This window comes from Panthera tigris, chromosome A1 (genome assembly GCF_018350195.1).
Source record: "Panthera tigris isolate Pti1 chromosome A1, P.tigris_Pti1_mat1.1, whole genome shotgun sequence".
NCBI classification, from domain to species: Eukaryota; Metazoa; Chordata; class Mammalia; order Carnivora; family Felidae; genus Panthera; species Panthera tigris.
This window is the reverse complement of record NC_056660.1, coordinates 161,064,131-161,084,273: the sequence shown is the minus strand read 5'-3', so window position 1 is coordinate 161,084,273 and position 20,143 is coordinate 161,064,131. Positions and strand designations below refer to the sequence as shown.

Here is a 20,143-nt window from a genome sequence, read left to right as displayed (position 1 = left end):
TGATCAAAAATGTGTGCATTGCTTTATGAGAGTTATACAGAGAAGTAAGCACTTGTGGTGAGGCAGAGAGGAGACATAAGCTGATGGTCAAGGATGATTTCCTGAGGGAAGTAGCACTTGAGTTGACTGAGAAGGTTAATATAGAAAGGAGAGAAAGGAGAGTGAGACCAAGTCCCAACTGGATCCATTATGCACAGAGGGACCTGAGTGTGGAAGAAAGTGGCATTTCCAGGCCTGTGGGGGCGTTTCAGCATGCTAGAATAGAAGTTTGTATGGGTCAATGGAAGCAGGTGAGGCTGGAGAAGGAGGCTGAGAGACAGGTAACACAGGGTCCCTGGTGCCTTGCTAAGGAGCTTGGACTTCATTTTGCAGGTAGTCTGTAAAGCCACTCAGTAGAGGAATGACGTGGCCAGTTTAAATTACAGGAAGATTTCTAGGTAATAGATAAATTAGAGAGGGATAAAAATGATACGACTAAGTCTAAAAGGTAGAGATAATGAGGGCAAAGTAAGATAGTGACAGTGGAGCTAGAGTGGAAGGCAAATTAAAAAAATAAAGGAATGATATGGACTGTATACTAAATGGAAAGGAAAATGATAATAAATATGAATGTGCTATGTTTTAAAATGTGACATTTTTTTGGATGACAAAAAATGAATCTTGAAGAAACTAAACTGATTCCTATTGGTTCCTCTGAGTTACTTAGGCTTAGGTTGACAAACTGTTTTTCCATAGGGAAAAAAAGAGTTTGAGTGACTTTCCTGAGTACACACAGTAAGGGAAGGAAGCAACAATAGAGCTTTTTTCTCTCCTACTCAAAGCTTAATATTTTATTTTTAAATTAAGATTGGAAACACTTATATTTTTTAATTAGAAATAACAGTTTGTGCTGTACTAGATCAAGAGGTCTTCAGTTGTATGTTTACTCTGAGACATGAAAACCAGTGACAGATTGTTTTTATTAGGGTAAATTTCAAATTTTGATAACTTATCATGAAAAAAAAAGAATGAGGAATGCCGTTTTAATGTCTGATATTTCCACAAGGCACCAGCCATTCTTCAAAGTAGGCTAACAAAACAAATCCAACAACAAATAAAACCTCACACACACACGAAATGGTAACTATGTGAGATGATGGATATTTTAATAATCTTTGTTTTGGCAGTTATTAATATATATATATATATATATATATACACACACACATATATTTGTATTTATATAATCATCATGTTGTATACCTTCAACCTACACAATATTATATGCCAACTATATCTCAATAAGGTGGGAAGAACAATTTAAAAAATCACAGAAATACAAAAGAAACACCAATCTGAATTTATAGTGTTGAGCAGTTTCTCCAGTTATGATCTATGGGCCATTTTGTGGGGCATTCCCTTTTCTAAATTTTTTTAATGTTTATTTTTGAGATAGAGAGGGAGAGAGAGACAGAGAGACAGAGTGTGAGCAGGGGAGGGGCAGAGAGAGAGGGAGACAGAATCCGAAGCAGACTCCAGTCTCTGAGCTGTCAGCATGGAGACTGATGTGGGGCTCGAACCCACAAACAATGAGATCATGACCTGAGTGGAAGTCAGATGCTTCACCTACTGAGCCACCCAGGTGGCCCTTTAAATTATTTTGAGAGAGAGAGAGAGAGAGAGAGCACGATTGGGGGAGAGGCAGAGAGAGAGAGGGGGAGAGAGAATCCCAAGCAGGCTCCACACTGTCAGTGCAGAGCCAATGCAGGGCTCATACTGGTCAACTGCAAGATCATGACCTGAGCCAAGATATAGTCAGATGATTAACTGACCGAGCCACCCAGGAACCCTAGAAATTCCTTTATTTTAATATCTATTTAGTGTGTGCAAAAAGTATCCCAAAATATCCTAAGGCCAGATAAATGAGGGGGAAACTGAAGACCTTTTCTCTCAAGAGAGTTAACACCTTCATCAATGAGATAAATCTTTAAATCAGATAGATCTGATTTCAAGTCTTAGCCTTTCCATTTAATATATATATATATATATTCAGTCTCAAATGATCTATTTACTTCTGTAAGCCATGGTTTCTTCACATTTAATGTAAATAAAATCATCCTTCTATTTTTTGTGGGTATAGAAGTAGAATGAGATAATGTGTGAACTTGACTGATATAAATTCAAGTACAAATTATTTATTCAGTAAATGTAAATCTTTCTTCTGATGGTTTAGGATTAATGTATTTGTAGTATATTCATGATGTGAAAATTACATCTGTGACCTAGGTACACAGAAGATGTAAATATTTGCAGTTAAATGGTCATTGTTGCTAAGCAGTACATTTTCTCCATTGAAGTATAATTGAAATAGTAGTCATTCGAGAGTTCAGAAACCTGGATCCTCCTGCTGGCATCGGCATTAAATATAGCTGTGTGACTTTGAACAAGTAATGTAAATCACTTTGGGTTTTAGGTTTCCAATATACCAAATGAGTCAGTTGAACTAGATGGTCTCATAAATTTCTTTCTGGCTCTGAAACTCTATGACTTTATTTTCTTATGATTCAATAGACACCTTTCAGATAGGTTCTGTCAACTTGCACTGTTGTTTCAATTTTTTTTTCCTTCTGGTTGCCATGTTTTATGAATAAATTTGCTTCTCATCAGTCAATTTGTGGAAATAATATTGTCCACTTAATATTGCATCCTGTAATCTGGCTTTTGTTTCCTTTGGTCCAGGAGTGTTGCCTTTCTTCCTGATGTAGTCAAGCAAATGTTAGACTCAAAATTAAGAGAAGAGTATCACTTCTTAGGCAAAGAAAAACAAAACTAATTTTTAATGATTCATACAGGTTTTGGTAAATATGATAAGGTCAAGGCCTTGGGAAGTCATGGTACACAGAAAATAAATAAAGAAGAACTAGTAAATACAAGTATCATCAAAAGGAAGAGAAGTTGTTTTACATCAACATCATTTAGTATAGTTTTGGGGAAAGGACCCTGACATTTTTCTAAGAGATCAGACCTCCCACTTCCCATATCTACTTTACTGGCATCCACCAAAATTCTGGGAACTACAGAATGTAGTCTTTTCAGTATGTTGTTTGACTTATGCCATTACTGGAAATATTTTTTTCTTAGAATATTGGCAGTCAGTATGGTACCAAATGTTAACAGTGACTATCTTTTAGAGGGAAACTTAAAAGTGTTTTACGTTTGAGTTAGCTTAACTTCTGTTTTTGGTAGTGATAGTGTGTGTGTGTGTGTGTGTGTGTGTGTGTGTGTGTGTATGCATTTCCCCATGCAGTGAATGCAAATACTGTTTTAAAGTTGGGAACAAAACCATTTTACTTTAAAAAGAAGGTTAAAGTGGGTGATGGACATTGAGGAGGGCACTTGTTGGGATGAGCACTGGGTGTTGTATGGAAACCAATTTGACAATAAATTATATTTTAAAAAAGTGGTTAAAAATCTGGAGATAGGTGAGAAAGATGATATCCTGGCAATCTGAAGAGTTGGGTTCAGTTGTAATAGTACCTGAGTGATTTTGAGCATAAAATAAGGCTAGAGGGGCGCCTGTGTGACTCAGTGGGTTGAGCGTCCGACTTCAGCTCAGGTCATGATCTCACAGCTCATGAGTTCGAGCCCCGCGTCGGGCTCTGTGCTGGCAGCTGGGAGCCTGGAGCCTGCTTCGGATTCTGTGTCTCCCTCTCTCTCTGCCCCTAACCCACTCACATCCTGTCTCTGTCTCTCTCAAAAATAAATAAACATTAAAAAAAAAATTTTTTTTAATGTTTATTATTATTTATTTTTGACAGAGAGACAGAGCATGACGCTCAACCCACTGAGCCATCCAGGTGCCCCTAAATATTAATAAACATTAAAAAAATAAAATAAAATAAATAAAATAAGGCTAGAGTTAGGGCTAGGGTAACTTATAGAGTTTTGTAGCCTATAGTTTTGTGTATTTTCTCATTAGTGACAAGCATGGTGTGTGTGTGTGTGTGTGCGCGCGCGCGCGTGTGTGTGAGGGGCGGAGGGAGACGGGGGCGGGGCGGGGGACAATGTGTTTTGGATAATCAAAATCATTTGAAGCATCAAAATCATTTGAAGCTTTGGTATTGTGCACTAAATTTTAGGTTTGTAGTTTTGTTGTTGTTTTGTTTTATTTACTTCAGTTTCATTTTGGGCCAACTTATTTATTTATTTATTTATTTGAAGTATAGTAGACACATAATGTTAGATTACTTTCAGGTGTTCAACATAGTGATTCAACAAGTTTATACATTATGCCATGCTCACAAGTGTAGCTACCGTTTGTTGAATTTGTAGTGTTTTATATTCAAAGTTGGGTTTAAATCCCAGATCTGAAGCTATGTAAACTGAAGCTTTCTCCCCCCTCTTTTTTAAAACATGATTATAGATAACTCAATTATGTGAATGTTCTTTAAGATTTGAACAACTTATATATAGCATCTGACAAAAGGTTATAACTAGTAGTTGTTATTATATTTAATGAATTGTGCAAATGATCAGACTGAAGAAATTGGTCTTGCGTCAAAAGCATAGTGATCTCATAAATAATTGAGAATGATTTTTCTACTGTGATCCATAACTTGTTCAGGAAAGAAGTTCAATATTAGAGTCCCATAATTTTTTGAGTAATGGTATAATCTTTTGCATAAATATATGGCTCTTAATTGTCATTATTTCAAAAAATAGAAACATGTATTTAAAGTTTAAAAGTAAAAGCAGTCATTCTATGAATTTGTTGTCACATAATTTCAACAAGTATTATTTCATTCAACAAATAATTATCAAGCAGCCACTATATGCCAAATCCTGAGAGACTGCAGTAGATATTAGGGAAATAAAGATAAATTACACGGTCTAATCTGTTTGGAGTTTGCAGTCCAATGGAGAAGATAGACATGGAGAGGAATAAAAAAATAGTAAAGTACCAATAGTAATAGAGCTAGGAACAAAGTATTGCTGCCAGTGAGACAGAAGGAATTAATTATACAAATGAATGAAACTAAGTTTTAAGACAGTTCTATTTGGAACAGGAAAAATAATTTCCTTTCCAAGAATATTGTATTTTTATGGTTATTATTGTCCTTAATCTTTGTTTTCATCATCTTATCAAAGTATCGTGTGAATGTGCTTTTCATGCTTTTTAGTCCCAATGATCAAGATCACTGATAATCATCCTTAATTTTTTAACATGTATATATGTATGCCTTGCCCTTCACTTTAATTTTTCAAATTCCCCAAGCATGATTTTCTATATGTATCTTAAGAAAACTATTGGGGCGCCTGGGTGGCTCAGTCGGTTGGGCGTCTGACTTCAGCCCAGGTCATGATCTCATGGTTCGTTCGTTCAAGCCCCGCGTCAGGCTCTGTGCTGACAGCTCAGAGCCTGGAGCCTGCTTTGAATTCTGTGTCTCCCTCTCTCTCTGCCCCTTCCCTCCTCATGGTCTGCCTTTCTCTGTCTCTCAAAAATAAATAAACATTTGGGTGCCTGGGTGGCTCAGTCGGTTGGGCGACCAACTTCGGCTCATGTTATGATCTCGCAGTTTGTGAGTTTGAGCCCTGCATCAGGATCGGTGCTGAAGGATCGGTGCTGACAGCTCAGAGCCTGGAGCCTACTTCGGATTCTGTGTCTCCCCCTTCTCTCTAACCCTCCCCTGCTCATGCTCTGTGTCTTTCTGTCTCTCAATAATAAATAAACATTAAAAACATTTTTAAAATAAATAAATAAATATTGAAAAAATTAAAAAAAGAAAACTACTAATATTTGGAATACTTAATTTGGTGCCTTTTATATTTACAATATTTTTGATCTATTCTTTAGTTACCTGATAAGGATATTTCTAAGTCTTTGTCAATTTTAATGCATAATAGGCTTTTAAGCTTATCTCAATATTTTATGTGGTGTTCAATTAAAAAAAGAACACTATCCGGGTAAGAGAGAAGTGGGAGTTTCATTTTTACAAACCACCAACTGAAACTTGTTATATTTTAATAAAATAAAGGGGGTGGGGTCCTAACAATTGGAAGAATGCTGAATACTGGTAGTTTCTTGTTTCCACTTACCATCCCTATGTACTAATTCTTCTTATGGGTAAATTCAGACTTATGGGTATTTTAAAACATCAGAGTGAAAAAATTTTATCCGTCTTTAGAGCTTCTCCTGTCTTCCTAACTCGTTTTGAATGAATTGCTCTGCTTGCTGAAAACACTAGTTACCTAAACTAGATACATCAGTGGAACAGGTCACATTTCTTGTTTCAGTTTAAATAATTCCAACTTAAAAGGATGATTTTTTCCAATATTGGTCTATTTTAGTTAGCACAGTTTCTGACAGTTAAACATTTTAACACTTTCAGTTAAAACAAAGTAAAAGCAGTCATTCTTAACACAGCTTAACACATATTTATTGGTACCGCACCCTTTGTTTTCTTGAGCTCATCTCTCTAAACACATTTTATCAAATGTCTAATGGGACATCTGTAACATGTTTAAGAGAACTAACATGTTAAAAATAAAAATTGAAGCAACTGTACAGGTATCAGAAGATTTGGTGCAGAGCTCACAAGACACCCTGAGGGCCCAATCCAGGTAGTAGATTTGTTTTCTTTGGCATGTACCATCAGAAGCCCAGAAGAGCCTGTCCCCTTTAAATGAGGAAATATATTCAAACAAAATTGCCCATTTTCCAAAGTTACGTTAACCTCTGACCCAGTTCTGCATGTTTTCAGGACATGGTTTAGAGCATCAGCAGTGCTATTAGAAGACTGAGATATCAAATAGCTGTACACAGGTTCTCAGTTCACATACACAAGATACACAGAGTAACTCTCATTATTATTATGGTTAGCTCTACTAATTTCATTAAAGATATCAACACTATATAAGCAAGTAAATATGATAACTTTTCAAATGTGGTTGAATAAAGGTACTAGTAAATATTTTAGAACAGTAGAGGGGCAGTGATTTTTCCTGCCAAAGAAATACTGTAAAGCATTGCAATGGATATTAACCTTTGACTTGTAAGAACAAACACAACTTTTTTGGATTAGAGGCTAGAGTGTATTGGAGAGGGAGGTCATTTCAGGACGAGACCTCATCATAAATAAAGGGACATAGAAAAGATATATATGGAGTAGTCTGAAGCCTTATCTCAGATTTAAGATAAGCAATGGGCTTATAGAAATAAAATTCTGAAAAGGGTAGGGACAATGTATGAAAGCCCTGGACTGATATCAGCAAAGAATTTTTGGTTAGGATAAAAATGTGATCAAAGGTGCATTTCAATAAGATGATAACATCCTTGAAACAGAATAATAAAATTGGAGTCTTTGTGTTAAAAAACTGGAGAGCAATGTTTTTCAATTCTGTTTAATAAAGATGCAAAGTAAGAAATACAACTTACATCATGATATACTCCTACTACTGCTTCCATGGCTGTTACTACATAGGCCACACACACACACACAAACCTTCAACAAATTTTCATAAAATTATGTGCAAGAAACACTGTCATTTTCTAATATTTTCATTCTCTTCTTTCACATTCTTTAAAAATGATGATCAGTGACCCCAAATATAATTCATGATGCACCACTGGGTCTAGCTAGTAGTTTAAAAAATAATTAATTAACAAATCATTGCAACAAAAGTCCAAAGAAACATGGTGGTGACTAAGCTGAGAAAATATCAATAGGAATAGAGAAGAAAGAATATACTAAAGAGAGATTTTCTTTTTTTTATGTTTATTTTTGAGAGAGAGAGAGAGAGAGGGAGAGAGAAATGCGAGTTGGGGAGGAACAGAGAAAGAAGGAGACACAGAATCCAAAGCAGACACCAGGCTCTGAGCTGTCAGCACAGAGTCCGACGTTGGGCTCAAATTCCCAAACCACAAGATCATGACCTGAGCCAAAGTCAAACACTTAACTGACTGAGCCACCCATGCACCCCTATTCAGGAGAGATTTTCTGAGAGGAACTTTCTGAATCAGATATGGAGGATGAAAGAAATATGGAGATCAAGGCCTTTCTGCCAAGTCAAAATGTGATTTTCTACTAAAACAGACTATAAGGAAGTTCTACTTAGAATAAATATGATTTAATGAATGTGAAGTTGCCTTGGCCTACTTTGTTATATCAGAAAATAAAACATTCATTTTTATTCACTCATAATATGACAATTTTTCTGAATACTTGATTGGTACCAGAATCCCTAAATCCTCTGAGCATACTACCAACTGTCTTTCCAGGGCCTAGTGTGGAATAAATCATATATACTAAGTTAGAAATTATTTTTCAACCCTTGGTTGTACTTTCAAAAAAATGAAAAAATATATTCATAACTTATAATGACAAATCAATTTTTTTTCTTTTCTTAAACAAGAAAATTAAATGTCAAAGCTATGTTGTTGTGACAAGTTTATAGTATAATCACTAAAAGTTAGCAAACTCAGATGTGTTTCCCACAGCCTCTGTAATGACCATAGTGTACATTGTTTATTAACACCATGAATTACAATGAGAAGAAGTTACAGTTTTTCTGCCTTGGTTTTCTTTCTTGGGTGATTAAAATACCAACTATAATGTTTTGTGAATCCCGTTTCCTTCTTTTTAATGCACAACGTAACTTTTAAGGACATACATGTCATGCTTAATCAGTTCTTCCGTCTTTAAAACAGTAGTAACTGCTTAGCAACCATTGATCAATAGGGTAGTCCAGTCCCCTGATTATGACAAGAGTACCTGAAAATATATTCTAAGTATTCTTGCTTGGTTTCCCACTCCCATGTCTTAAACATTCCCCAGTCATGAATTTTTACCCAAGATAATGAACAGGGAATTTCTCAACAATGGCCAGCATTTTCTCTTTACACCGTCTTCAGAAAAATAAAAATGATGTTTTTTTAATTACAAAGGAAGCATTTTGAGGGTATGCTTAGGATTCATTCTATATGCAATTCCAAGAAGTAACATTTACAGTAATTCAAATAAATATTAATCTTGCTACCCTATATACATTACATATTTACTTTTGTGAAAAAACAATCACATGCAAATTCTTAATTGTGATAAAGGCTGACATTAATAAATCATTTTTAAATTCCTTTAAAATCTGTGTCGTATAATGACAAGTTTTTAACAATGCTCAGGAGGTTTATGAACTTTTATAAATATATTGTCAGGCCCCAGATAGAGGACAGCAATTAAAATTCTTTCCTTCTAAATTGCTTATTGCACATTACTGTGCATTGACAACCAGAGGCTGTGAGAGTTTATTTTTTAATTGAGAAAAATATATTTGTAAGTCATTACCCTTCTGATGCCTTACTTTCCCCTTTTAATTCTCCTATAGTTCCTTTTATCGCTCCTCCAGTTTTTTCCTCTTTTCTTGAAAAATAAGTGATGATTTGTAAGTATTCATACTACTCAAAGTTAAGCAGGCTCCAAGAAGAATGATCAATGTCAGAGATTGATTAAAAATGTGGAATCAGAGTGAAAAGCTTTGACTGTCACCTGATTTCCCAGACTCTTGTCTATTCATATGCTAGATTTCATGGTGAGAGTCTAGGCAGAGGCCCATTGAGTCAAGATACCTGTGTAAGCTGAAGTCTTCGAGTGAGTCTATACTTTTTAGGCCTTATTTTTATTTTTATTTTTATTTTTTTCCACTGGAATAGGCCTTATTTTTAAACCAATGCTTTATATAAGAGGAGATATTTGTATTTTATATTACATTTAAATTTGTTACCGTTACTAATAGCCTTCTAGTATTCTCTATATTGTTGTGAGATCTTTTCAGTATCCTTTCATTATTTTAAAATCCAGGAGATTTTTTCTTCCAACAATACCTCTTGTTCATATTAGTTTTTCATAATGAGAACACTTTTTTATGAGAAAGAAGTCCCCAGAAGAGAAAGAAACTGAACATCTAAACAGTTCAGTGTATTTCTTTCAAAATTAAACTCATTGAGTAGACTGTACATCTCATTCTCTCCTGAGACAATTTCCTTATTTTACAGAAGAGAATGTAGTCCACTGATGTTAACATAGAGTCTCAACTTGAATTTTAGTCTTGTGCTTTTAAATGGCACCACCAGGGGTGCCTGGGTGGCTCAGTCAGTTGAATGTCTGACCCTTGATTTCGGGTCAGGTCATGATCTCATGGGCTTGTGGGTTTGTGCCCCGTGCTGTGAGTGCAGAATTTGCTTGGGATTCTCATTCTCACCCTCTCTCTCTGTTACTCCCTCAAAATAAATAAACTTTAAAATAAATAAATAAATAAATAAATAAATAAATAAATAAATAAATGTCACCACCAGCCCGCTGCCTTCTTTTCTTCCTTCCTTTTATTCCTTCCTTCCTCCCTCCCTCCCTTTCCTTCCTTAGTCTCTGTATATATACTTTTTTAAAGCTTACTTACTTATTTTTTTAAGAGAGAGAGAGTGAGAGAGAGCAAGAGCAACCGAAGGGTAGAGAGAGAGAATCCTGAGCAGGCTCTGCACAGTCAATGCAGAGCTCCATGAGGGGCTGGAACCCACGAATCGTGAGATCATGATCTGGGCCAAAGTTGGATGCCTAACTCACTGAGCCACCCGGATGCCCTTCTACTTTTAATTGCCTCACATTTCTTCCATAATCTGCATATTTTTTCCCCTTCACATTCCTTTTCATGTTTACTTGCTTTGATTGTTTTTCAGAGGAACACAGCTGTTTATATATCCCTGCCAAGGAGTAATCTCCACATGCCTGGGTAGTTATCTTCTCCCATCCAAGACCCCACTTTTGGTGAGGAGTGTTTACAGAAGAGTGAGGAAGGATGTAACTTTCTCACTTCCTTTAGCCAACCAGACCTTCAGATCAGATGTGTGAATCAGTGAAGTTACTGGGATGATCAAAGATACAGCTCTATCACATTCAGGTGCAACTGAACTTGTGACAAAGATATCTAAATTCGTTTGTCTAGTTCTTCCTTTTCATACACAGGACTTAATTGATGCACGATGTTTCAGAGCTTAAAAACCTGCCTTACTCTTTACGAGCTTTGTAAATTTATACAACTTACAACGACTCAGTTACTTCATCAATGGAGAAACATAATGAGAGTGCCTGTCTTATGAAATTATTATGAGGAAAACAGCAAAAAAAGGCAAATAGAACAATTTCTACCACACAATCAATGCTAAATAAAACTTAGCTATTAATCTTCTTGCTGTAGTAATAAAAGACCTTCACTACTTTATTTAAGAATTGTGTCAAAGTCCTAATTGTAGAACTTTATTCTAGTTTTTCCTGCATATATGTGTCCTATTCTCTTAAGTACATTTAGCCATGTTTATGAGCTTGAATAGTTTTCATATTGCCTATGAAGTTAGATTTGTTTTGTCTAATATTCAAGTCATTTTTAATCAACCACTGAGTCAACCATTTAAATCCTAATTAGTTTCTTTTTGGAGGGGGAAGGGGGAAGAGTGGCTCGACTCCAGCCAAAATGGTTTATCACATGTGCTATCAGTCAATCTTTTTTCCCCACACTGTTGTTCAGTAAGTTTTTTCTATCTACATGCTCTTTAATTTGCCTACATGCATTCCTTTTATCTCTCATAATAGGTTGCAAAAGGAAAGGGCATATAAAAAAAATGATTACCATAAGCTAATATTTATTACCAATTCTAAGCAAACAATTCTAAGATGAAATTCAGATATTTTGTTTCAATTTTCTCATAGCATTTTAATCAGTGTTAGTAGCATCATTTATAGAAAAAGTTGGATCTCAGAGAGTTTGAGTAACTTGCCCAAGGCCATGCAGGTTGGGATGTGAACACCAATGCCCACATAACTACTCTTAAAAAGATGGCTGAGGGGGTCACTTGGGTGGCTCATTCAGTTAAGTGTCCAATTTTGGCTCAGGTCATAATCTCACGACTCGTGAGTTGAAGCCCCTCGTTGGGCTCTATGCTGACAGCTCAGGGCCTGGAGCCTGCTTTGGATTCTGTGTCTCCCTCTCTCTCTGCCCCTCCCCAGCTTCTCTCTTTCTCTCTCTCTGTCTCTGTCTCTCTCTCTTTCTCTCTCTGTGTGTCTCTCTCAGAAATAAATAAACATTAAAAAAAAAAGATGATTGAGGGCAGAAACTAAGCCAAATACTTTTTATTCGTAAAGTTTAAGCTAAAATTGCATACATACTGGATGCATATTTAATATATTATTAAATATATTATTTATATATATTATTAATATATTATTTGATAATATAACAATGACTCCATTTTGGATTTGGCAGAAGTGTGGGAATAATATAGCCTAACGTAATTCTCGGTATCAATTTTTTTTAAATGTTATTTATTTTTGAGAGAGAGAGAGAGAAACAGACAAAGTGCGAGCTGGGAGGGGCACAGAGAGAGGGAGACACAGAATCTGAAGCAGGCTCCAGGCTCCAAGCTCCAAGCTGTCAGTACAGAGTCTGATGCGGAGCTTGAACCCACAAACTGTGAGATCATGACCTGAGCTGAAGTCAGGCAATTGAACAATCGAGCCACCCAGGTGCTCTCATTTTTATTTTTTTATTTTTTTAACGTTTATTTTTGAGACAGAGACAGAGCATGAACGGGGATGGGGTAGAGAGAGAGGGAGACACAGAATTGGAAGCAGGCTCCAGGCTCTGAGCCATCAGCCCAGAGCCCGACGCGGGGCTCGAACTCATGGACCGCGCGATCCCTGACCTGAGCTGAAGTCCAACGCTCAACCAACTGAGCCACCCAGGCGCCCCTCTCATTTTTGTATTTTAGAATGAGTTTGAATTTTTTTTCAATTCTGTGATTTCCCTGGAAATAATATGGCACTGTTTTTCCCACCCTTGCCAGTAATGTAAACAAATCTGGGTTTGTGAAAAAGTTTCCTCTTCTGTTTTGTCACTTAGTTATTTTCACAACATAAGTGTCATTTGTTTTTATTTCTGTCAAATTGAGGATTCCATTAATTGTTATCTGATCAAGCATAAAATGTGATATGTGTATGTGTGATTGTGTATTTCTGTGTGCATCCATCACACTGAAACGCAAATCTTCAACATGATGTTTCATCTCTATTTCTTACACTTTGTTTACTACATTGATGGTATGCAACATATAAATTAACTGTTAATCCTATGATTCAAATTTCAAAATGTCATATCAGTTTGATACTTAATTATTTTATCGACATTCTGAAAATCCTCTCCTTCAAGAGATGTGAAATATAAATATTATTCTTATGGTTGAGATACATAAAACGCTTTGTTTAATAACTTCTCAGGATTTGGGGAACATATGGCTGAATGGACTTGTATAATATGCTTAAGTCCTGGGAGTCTGCACTTTCTTCTATAGGAAGGTTGGGATGAAGGATGAATATATTGACATTTTCTCTGATTCTGAAAGAAATCACATGTATAAATAGTGTCAATTAAAACTGCTATCCTGAATCATTCTAAGACAGTTGTGCTTTTCTTTTATATGCACTATGTCCTTGGACATGTTTCTTAACCATTTTGTCCTTAGTTTCTCATCTCTGAGTAGAGCTAATATTATTCCTTACCATAAAATATTGCAAAAATTATTGGCTTTAGGTCTTTTCAGGGCTTACTACAGTCACTCAACAAAGTCAGCAAGACTGACTGATAGGTTGCATGTTTTAGCTTCCTCTAGCCATTTGGAGAGGTTAACCACAAAACCTAAAAAAAAAAAAAAGAAGAAAAGAAAGGAAAGAAAGAAATAGGTATCACAGATTCTTTGTTCTCTTGGCTCTTCAACTCAAAAGCAGGATGGGAGCGGATATGAACCATAAGCTTCCTTTGAGGGCAGAAAAGAGAAGAGGTTATCTCACATTTCATAGTCTGTTGACAAACATGGTTCCCTTGGTAATGATAGTTTGTGTTGAGATATTTCAGTGTTGATACCTGTGTGTGTAGAAACACACACAATGGGACTGGCCAAGAGAGCAAAAAAGATGTTAATCATGTGTTTGGAACTTGTTTGAACATTAAATGGTAAAAAAGAATACAATTTGGTCTATAATCCACTCATTGTTGTTTTCTGCTCATTAATCTATGTTATTCATTTAAAGAAGTGATTAGCAACCTCCTGTATCACAGCACACACTATTTTACTTTAGTATTGTGGATGACTAGTTCTATAGCTAGCATAAGTGTATAACACAACCCCTGGGATGAATAAACGCACAGCTAAATGAATGAACCTTATCTTATGGGTATTACTAACAATAATGGTCAAGATTATTTTTTGGCCAGATTATATAATTTGAAAATAGCACAAATAGTAAAATAGCTGGGAAAAGAGTTCTGAGTATTTGAATATAGTATAGTATTTGAAAAATGAACTCTCAAGACAAATCTGCTGAGCTGTTGAAAGGGGGAACTTCTAGTTGCTTAGACTATTGAGCTATTACTTAAAGGACATGCAGAGAATATTGACAAATTAAAAGACATGTCCCTAGGGAATTCTGTGATCCTGAGGTGTTACACATGAAATAAGAGTTTTTTCCTTAAAAAATTAAATGAGTTAAAATTAAAATTAATGTAAAACATTTTCTATAGCATTGAAAGAAATGAAAGTATTTTCAGTTCTATATAAAAGGAATGTTGAGAGGCAATCACATCTGGTGTGAGGTCAAGAAGAAATTTCAGAGGTCTAGAGTATACATTCCTGCAGGTTTTTAATGATGGAAAATAAACACAAATAAATTTAAAATTGGGTAGCTTAGAGTATACAGGGAGTTTGGCCAACATACCTAATTCTGAATACCTGTTTTCATGTTTTTGATATGTCAAAAATAGTCAGGTAGTACACAAAATTTAATCTTGTTAAAGAAATAGAGTTTGAGTGTATTAATATTCTTATGTACTCAGTAGTTTTGACTCACAGAAATCCTTCATTTAAAAATTGGCCACTGATCAGTTTTATGAGATTAAGAATTAAATGAAAACTAATGTGTTAATTCATAAATGCTTGCTACACATTCTGGATACTTTTGAGTATTATAATCCTTCAGAAGATTTTAGAAAAAAGAAAGATGCAGAATGTTTGATTGCAGATCTATTCATAATCTTGCTCAGTCAGCAGTATTGCTACTAGTAACACTATGCAGTTCACAACAAGTCTACTGAATTGCGGGAGTGCAACACAGCTGGTTGGTTATTTTGGGTTTTATAATGCTTGCCCCGATTATGTGGCATTCAGCTAATTATATGACTAAATATCTGACTCAACCACAGAGTAGTTAATTTACTGACCACATGTGGACACGATGTTAGTCTTTCCTTCCAGTGAAAAACCAGACATAGTCACTCCAAGGAAAATGAATATACTGGACTCCTAGAGCTAATGTAGATTATATTTTATGATGTGTCCTTCTGTTGTGCTATTTTCAGTGCTTCTATTTCCATCCCTCACAAGCCTGGTTACACTGTGCTTAGGTAATAAAAACTTTACAATAGAGTTCATGTGAATCAATTACTCTTTCATCTCCTCCTGCTTTTTTTAGTGAACAGTACAATCAGTTAGCATTCCTTGCATCATATACATTGGCTGGTCTCCTAGATCAACCCTATTCTCAAAAAATATTCTTATTCTCTAAGTTTACTTTTGCTTCCTACTGGAAAGTACCTGTTTTTCAACACCCAACATCACTGATGAATCTATTAGTTCTTAAAAGACACATGGCCATACATTTATGTTTAAGAAACATGCTGAGTCAATTCTAAAAGTCAATTCTAAAATCCTAAAAAAAAATGTTGGCCAACATGGGACTAGGAATATTTAATTTTTTTTATATTTATGTATTTATTTTGAGAAAGAGGGAAAGACAGAGCACAAGCAAGGGAGGGGCAGACAGAGAGGGAGAGAGATTCCAGAGCAGGCTCTGCACTGCCAGCACAGCCCAATGTGGGGCTTGATCCCATGAACTCTGAGATCATGACCTGAGCTGAAATCAAGAGTCAGGCGCTTAACCACCTGAGCCACCCAGGTGCTCCAGTATGGGTGTTTTTAAATCTGTGATAAGAAAAAGTAATGTAAATCATAAAGTAAGTGACATTTTTCCCCTGAAAAGATAATGCAGTAGAATGGTATTTTTTTTTTTCTAACTCGGTTGGCTCTGGTAATTTTAACAATTATAGAAAAAATGAAGTAGAGATGTTGTTTTTCTACAGTAGAAATCCTCTGAAAAGAATAGCTGAGGAATTTGATGGGGAAGACATATTATGTTAACTGTAACACTAACAAGCATTGTCTATTTTTACCTGAGGAAGGAGAAGTATCTGTAATACTGACGTTCAGAATGCATGTTCCCTGAAGTATTCAAATTCATCTTGCAATCAACTTGGTTAGAATTTTAACTATTTTTAAAGTTGGTATGAAACACAGTTTAGGACTTGAAAAATAATTATGTCCTCAACCTACAGTGAGTTCCACAGTAAGATGTCCATTTTGGCTTCTGTTCACATGTAGCTATTCCTTTCATAATATTCTTCATAATATTATGATGGCATCCATAATATTCTTACTGTGATGGGAATGAATAATATCTAATCTCATATAGTGCATGGATCATGGCTAAAGACAAATAAATGTCACACACTGTAGTGGGTATAATTAAATATATATAACTTGAAAAAAATATTTTCTAAACAATATGATGCGTTATTTTTTATTTGTTTTCTCTGAGGAGCTCATCCTAAATAATACAGACTTTGCTGAATTGTGTGAGTTGTTCCTTATGGTAGCTAAATGGTGTCAGAGATCTAGCAAGTAATAAGATATATTAATTAAGAGAGATAAGGAAAGGAAGGATATACAAGCCAGTATTTTAAATAGTGGAGCACACACTTCACCCTTTAATTAAATGTGACTTGTTTGAGAATTAAATTAAAGTGGCAAAGAGCACAAGGAAGGGAAATGTGAGAAATTTTCATAATGCATTATAACCCACAAAAATACAGAAAGAGGAAATCAGTTTATTTCCCCTTTTCTTTAAAGGCTGATATTAGGGAAGAAAAATAAAAGAAAAAATTGCGTGTATGTACTGTGTGTGTGTTTTCTTGAAGGGGTAGATTGAATAGATTCAAATGATTTTTTTATAAATTATCAAACTATTACTTGTTAAATATCTAACTTTTCACGTACAAATTAACGTTTTTTAGAAAATGAAAAACATTTTAAAACTATTTTTAAGTCAAGTATCCAAACACCTATGTGATAGGATCAAAGAAGCATCAAAATTTGATTGAAGACAAAATTCAAGGTGCTTTTCAAAGCTTTCAAAGCTTTCTTGCGATGTAAGAATGAAATCAGGTGCAGGCACTTTGTGAGACCCTGGAGCTTCAGTGGGGAGAACAGGACATGGAATTCTGTCCCTCCTCCACAAAGCATATGCGGCCTGATAGCAGGGGGAAAAAATGTGCATTTTGATGATGTGCTCAAAAGGAACAGAAAGATATTTGATAATAAGGGCTTTTCTGAATTGTTTAATATCTCAAAAAGGCATATTAAATGTAATAATTCCACTTTTCTTACATTTCTTTCCCATTTAGGGCTGTAGAGGGCAATTAAAAATATGGTTGTGGAAAATGCTATAGCAAATTGTACTTTTACTGGACCTCAGGATACAGAAAAGCCACCTTCACTTAATTATGTTTATAAAGTTATTAAAATGACCTAAGTTTGACAAGTGGTGTGGAATTAGAATATCAAGTCTAATGTGTGTTTTACTTACTTAGAGAACAGCATGTGGTTTTAGGTTGCCTACTGCACGGCAGCTGAGCTTTTGTGAATTTACCATCATAAATTCAACTATTAGGAATTCATATCATGTGGTTTTATGAAGATAGCAACAAAGAGTATTCTTAGACAACAGGCCGAATTAATATCAATGACAGTTTGAGCCCTATACTAGGAGAGCACATCCTTATTGAAGATAATATTCCTGAATATGTGATAACTTACTGAAAATATAATTTTATCAGGCAGATTATCTTATTTTTCTAACATGGTAGGAAAAAAAAATGCTTGTTCCCCATTCTTCTTTTTATGTACACTGTTTTAGGAGTTAATGTTTCATATTAATTTTTCATTTGTCCATTAATTTTTTTCCTCTTCAGGTGTAATCTAGCCCCTGTGGTGGAGTTTGCTGCAGATGTGGGAACTAAATCAGATTTTATTACCATGAATCCATCAGTTGTACAAAGAGCATTTGGAGGCTTTCGGAATGAGAGTGACAGAGAAAAATTTGTGCATAGACTTTCCATGCTGAATGACAGTGTCCTTTGGATCCCTGCTTTCATGGTCAAAGGAGGAGAGAAGCACGTGGAGTGGGTTAATGCATTAATCCTTAAGAACAAACTGAAAGTGCGAACTGCCTATCCATCATTGAGACTTATTCATGCTGTCAGAGGGTAAGTGTCTGGAAAGGACCAGTCTGTCCTTGGCACAATGGAACACATAACTAAATGTTTTCCCTAGACAGGAGGGAGCTTCAGGAAAAGCTTCCAATGGATACATGTTTCTCCTTTTTTATAATGGGTACGCTATTCAGCAACTTGCATTTTGTTTATGTGCTATGTTATCTTAAAGCTCATTCTCTTCCTTAAAAAAAGCAAATATTTGAACTTAGCATCTATTTATGTCTAGTCATGAGCATACTACTGGTTTTTATGTTTTGCCATGTTAAAGAGTAATAAGATTTCATGGTAAAGTTGATGAATTTGGGGTAAGAAAACTACCAACAGAAGTGCTAAATGGCTACTGGGCAATATTGTGGAAGCATAAATGTTAGATATATTTAAGGAGCAATTAAGTCCCTTCTGTAGTTAAGAGGTCTACTAGAGATAGAGAAGGCTGGATGAGATAACATGCCCTGATGCTTCCCCCCAAAAGCCATAGATTCCAATTTTATGAATTAGGTTAACATTTCCCTTTTATTAATACAAGCTCAGATGTAAAACCAAGAAATAGACTTTATATAAAAGTGGCAAGTGGCCAAAAGGCCAAGTTCAGTCATGCACACATATAAATGTGTAAAATATATAACACAAAGATAAGCAGTAATGTGTATTTATTGAATATCTACTGAATGCCAGATATTGGAGATAGAAAAATGAAGAAGTCTGATTACTTCTTTAAAGGAATGCATAGGCTTTATAGCAGAAACAGATGTATGTATACAACTGGCTAGTACTTAAACGAATGTTAAGAGGGTATATTGTCAGGAGTGTAGAGTTTGTTTCTCATGTTAGCAAAGAACACTTAAAAGTCTAACATTTCAACCAGACATAAAAAACAGAATAGCTATTTATCAGGGATAAAAAGAGAAAGAGAGAAACAGGACAGAGACAGAGAGAGAGAGAGGGTGACAGAGAAAACCAAACAGAAGGAAATGTTATTGCATTATTAGAGTGAACCGAGACAATGATGTAATTAAGAACAAGGTAAACTTGAGGAGTAATGGAGTCCAGTGTAAAGCATTGGAATACAAGGTTGGAAAAATAACTTGTGATTTGATTGGGAAAAGAATCAATTTTATTTTAAAGCACAGTTATATGTGTGAATTTAGGAGAGTAAGTCTTGTAACACCAGACTCTGAATTGGCAAGAAGAGGTGCTAGGAGTATGAAGACCAATTAGACTTTTTTGATTAATATACTCGCAAGATGATAAAAATGTGGGGCATAATTAGTGGCCATGGGAGGGAAGGGCAAGTTCAAGGGACCAATTAAATACAATGGATAGAAGTTCTAAAAGAAAAAAAGTTTCCAAACCCAGAATTAAAAATAGTTTGCTTCATATACTGTAATTGGGACTGGGCTAAGGTGTTTTCATTTTGTTTTGTTACTGTGATACTTTCCTTCCAGGATTTACCTACCGTTTCCTTGTTTAAGGCTCGAGACAGTTTCTTGGATTGTGTTATTCTTCACACAATTAAATTGCATTCTTATAACTAAATCATGGTTATTCAACATTCACTCTTTTGATGTTTGACATGAAGCTTCAACAAAGTAAGATAAAATACATTCATTTGGAGGATAGGTGTTTTTTTTAATTAGAAAGATTCCTGGTAATTACAGTTTGACTCTGAAGGAAAAACAAAAGT

The 20,143-nt window shown here is 35.3% G+C and overlaps 1 protein-coding gene across 1 annotated transcript in view; it reads left to right on the top strand.

The window, feature by feature from the left end:
- ST8SIA4 (ST8 alpha-N-acetyl-neuraminide alpha-2,8-sialyltransferase 4) overlaps positions 1 to 20,143 on the top strand; it is a 99,573-nt gene that overhangs the window by 27,490 nt on the left and 51,940 nt on the right. Inside the window, 1 exon segment of the mRNA XM_007078889.3 lies at positions 18,157 to 18,450. Coding sequence (XP_007078951.1) covers positions 18,157 to 18,450 — 294 coding nt within the window.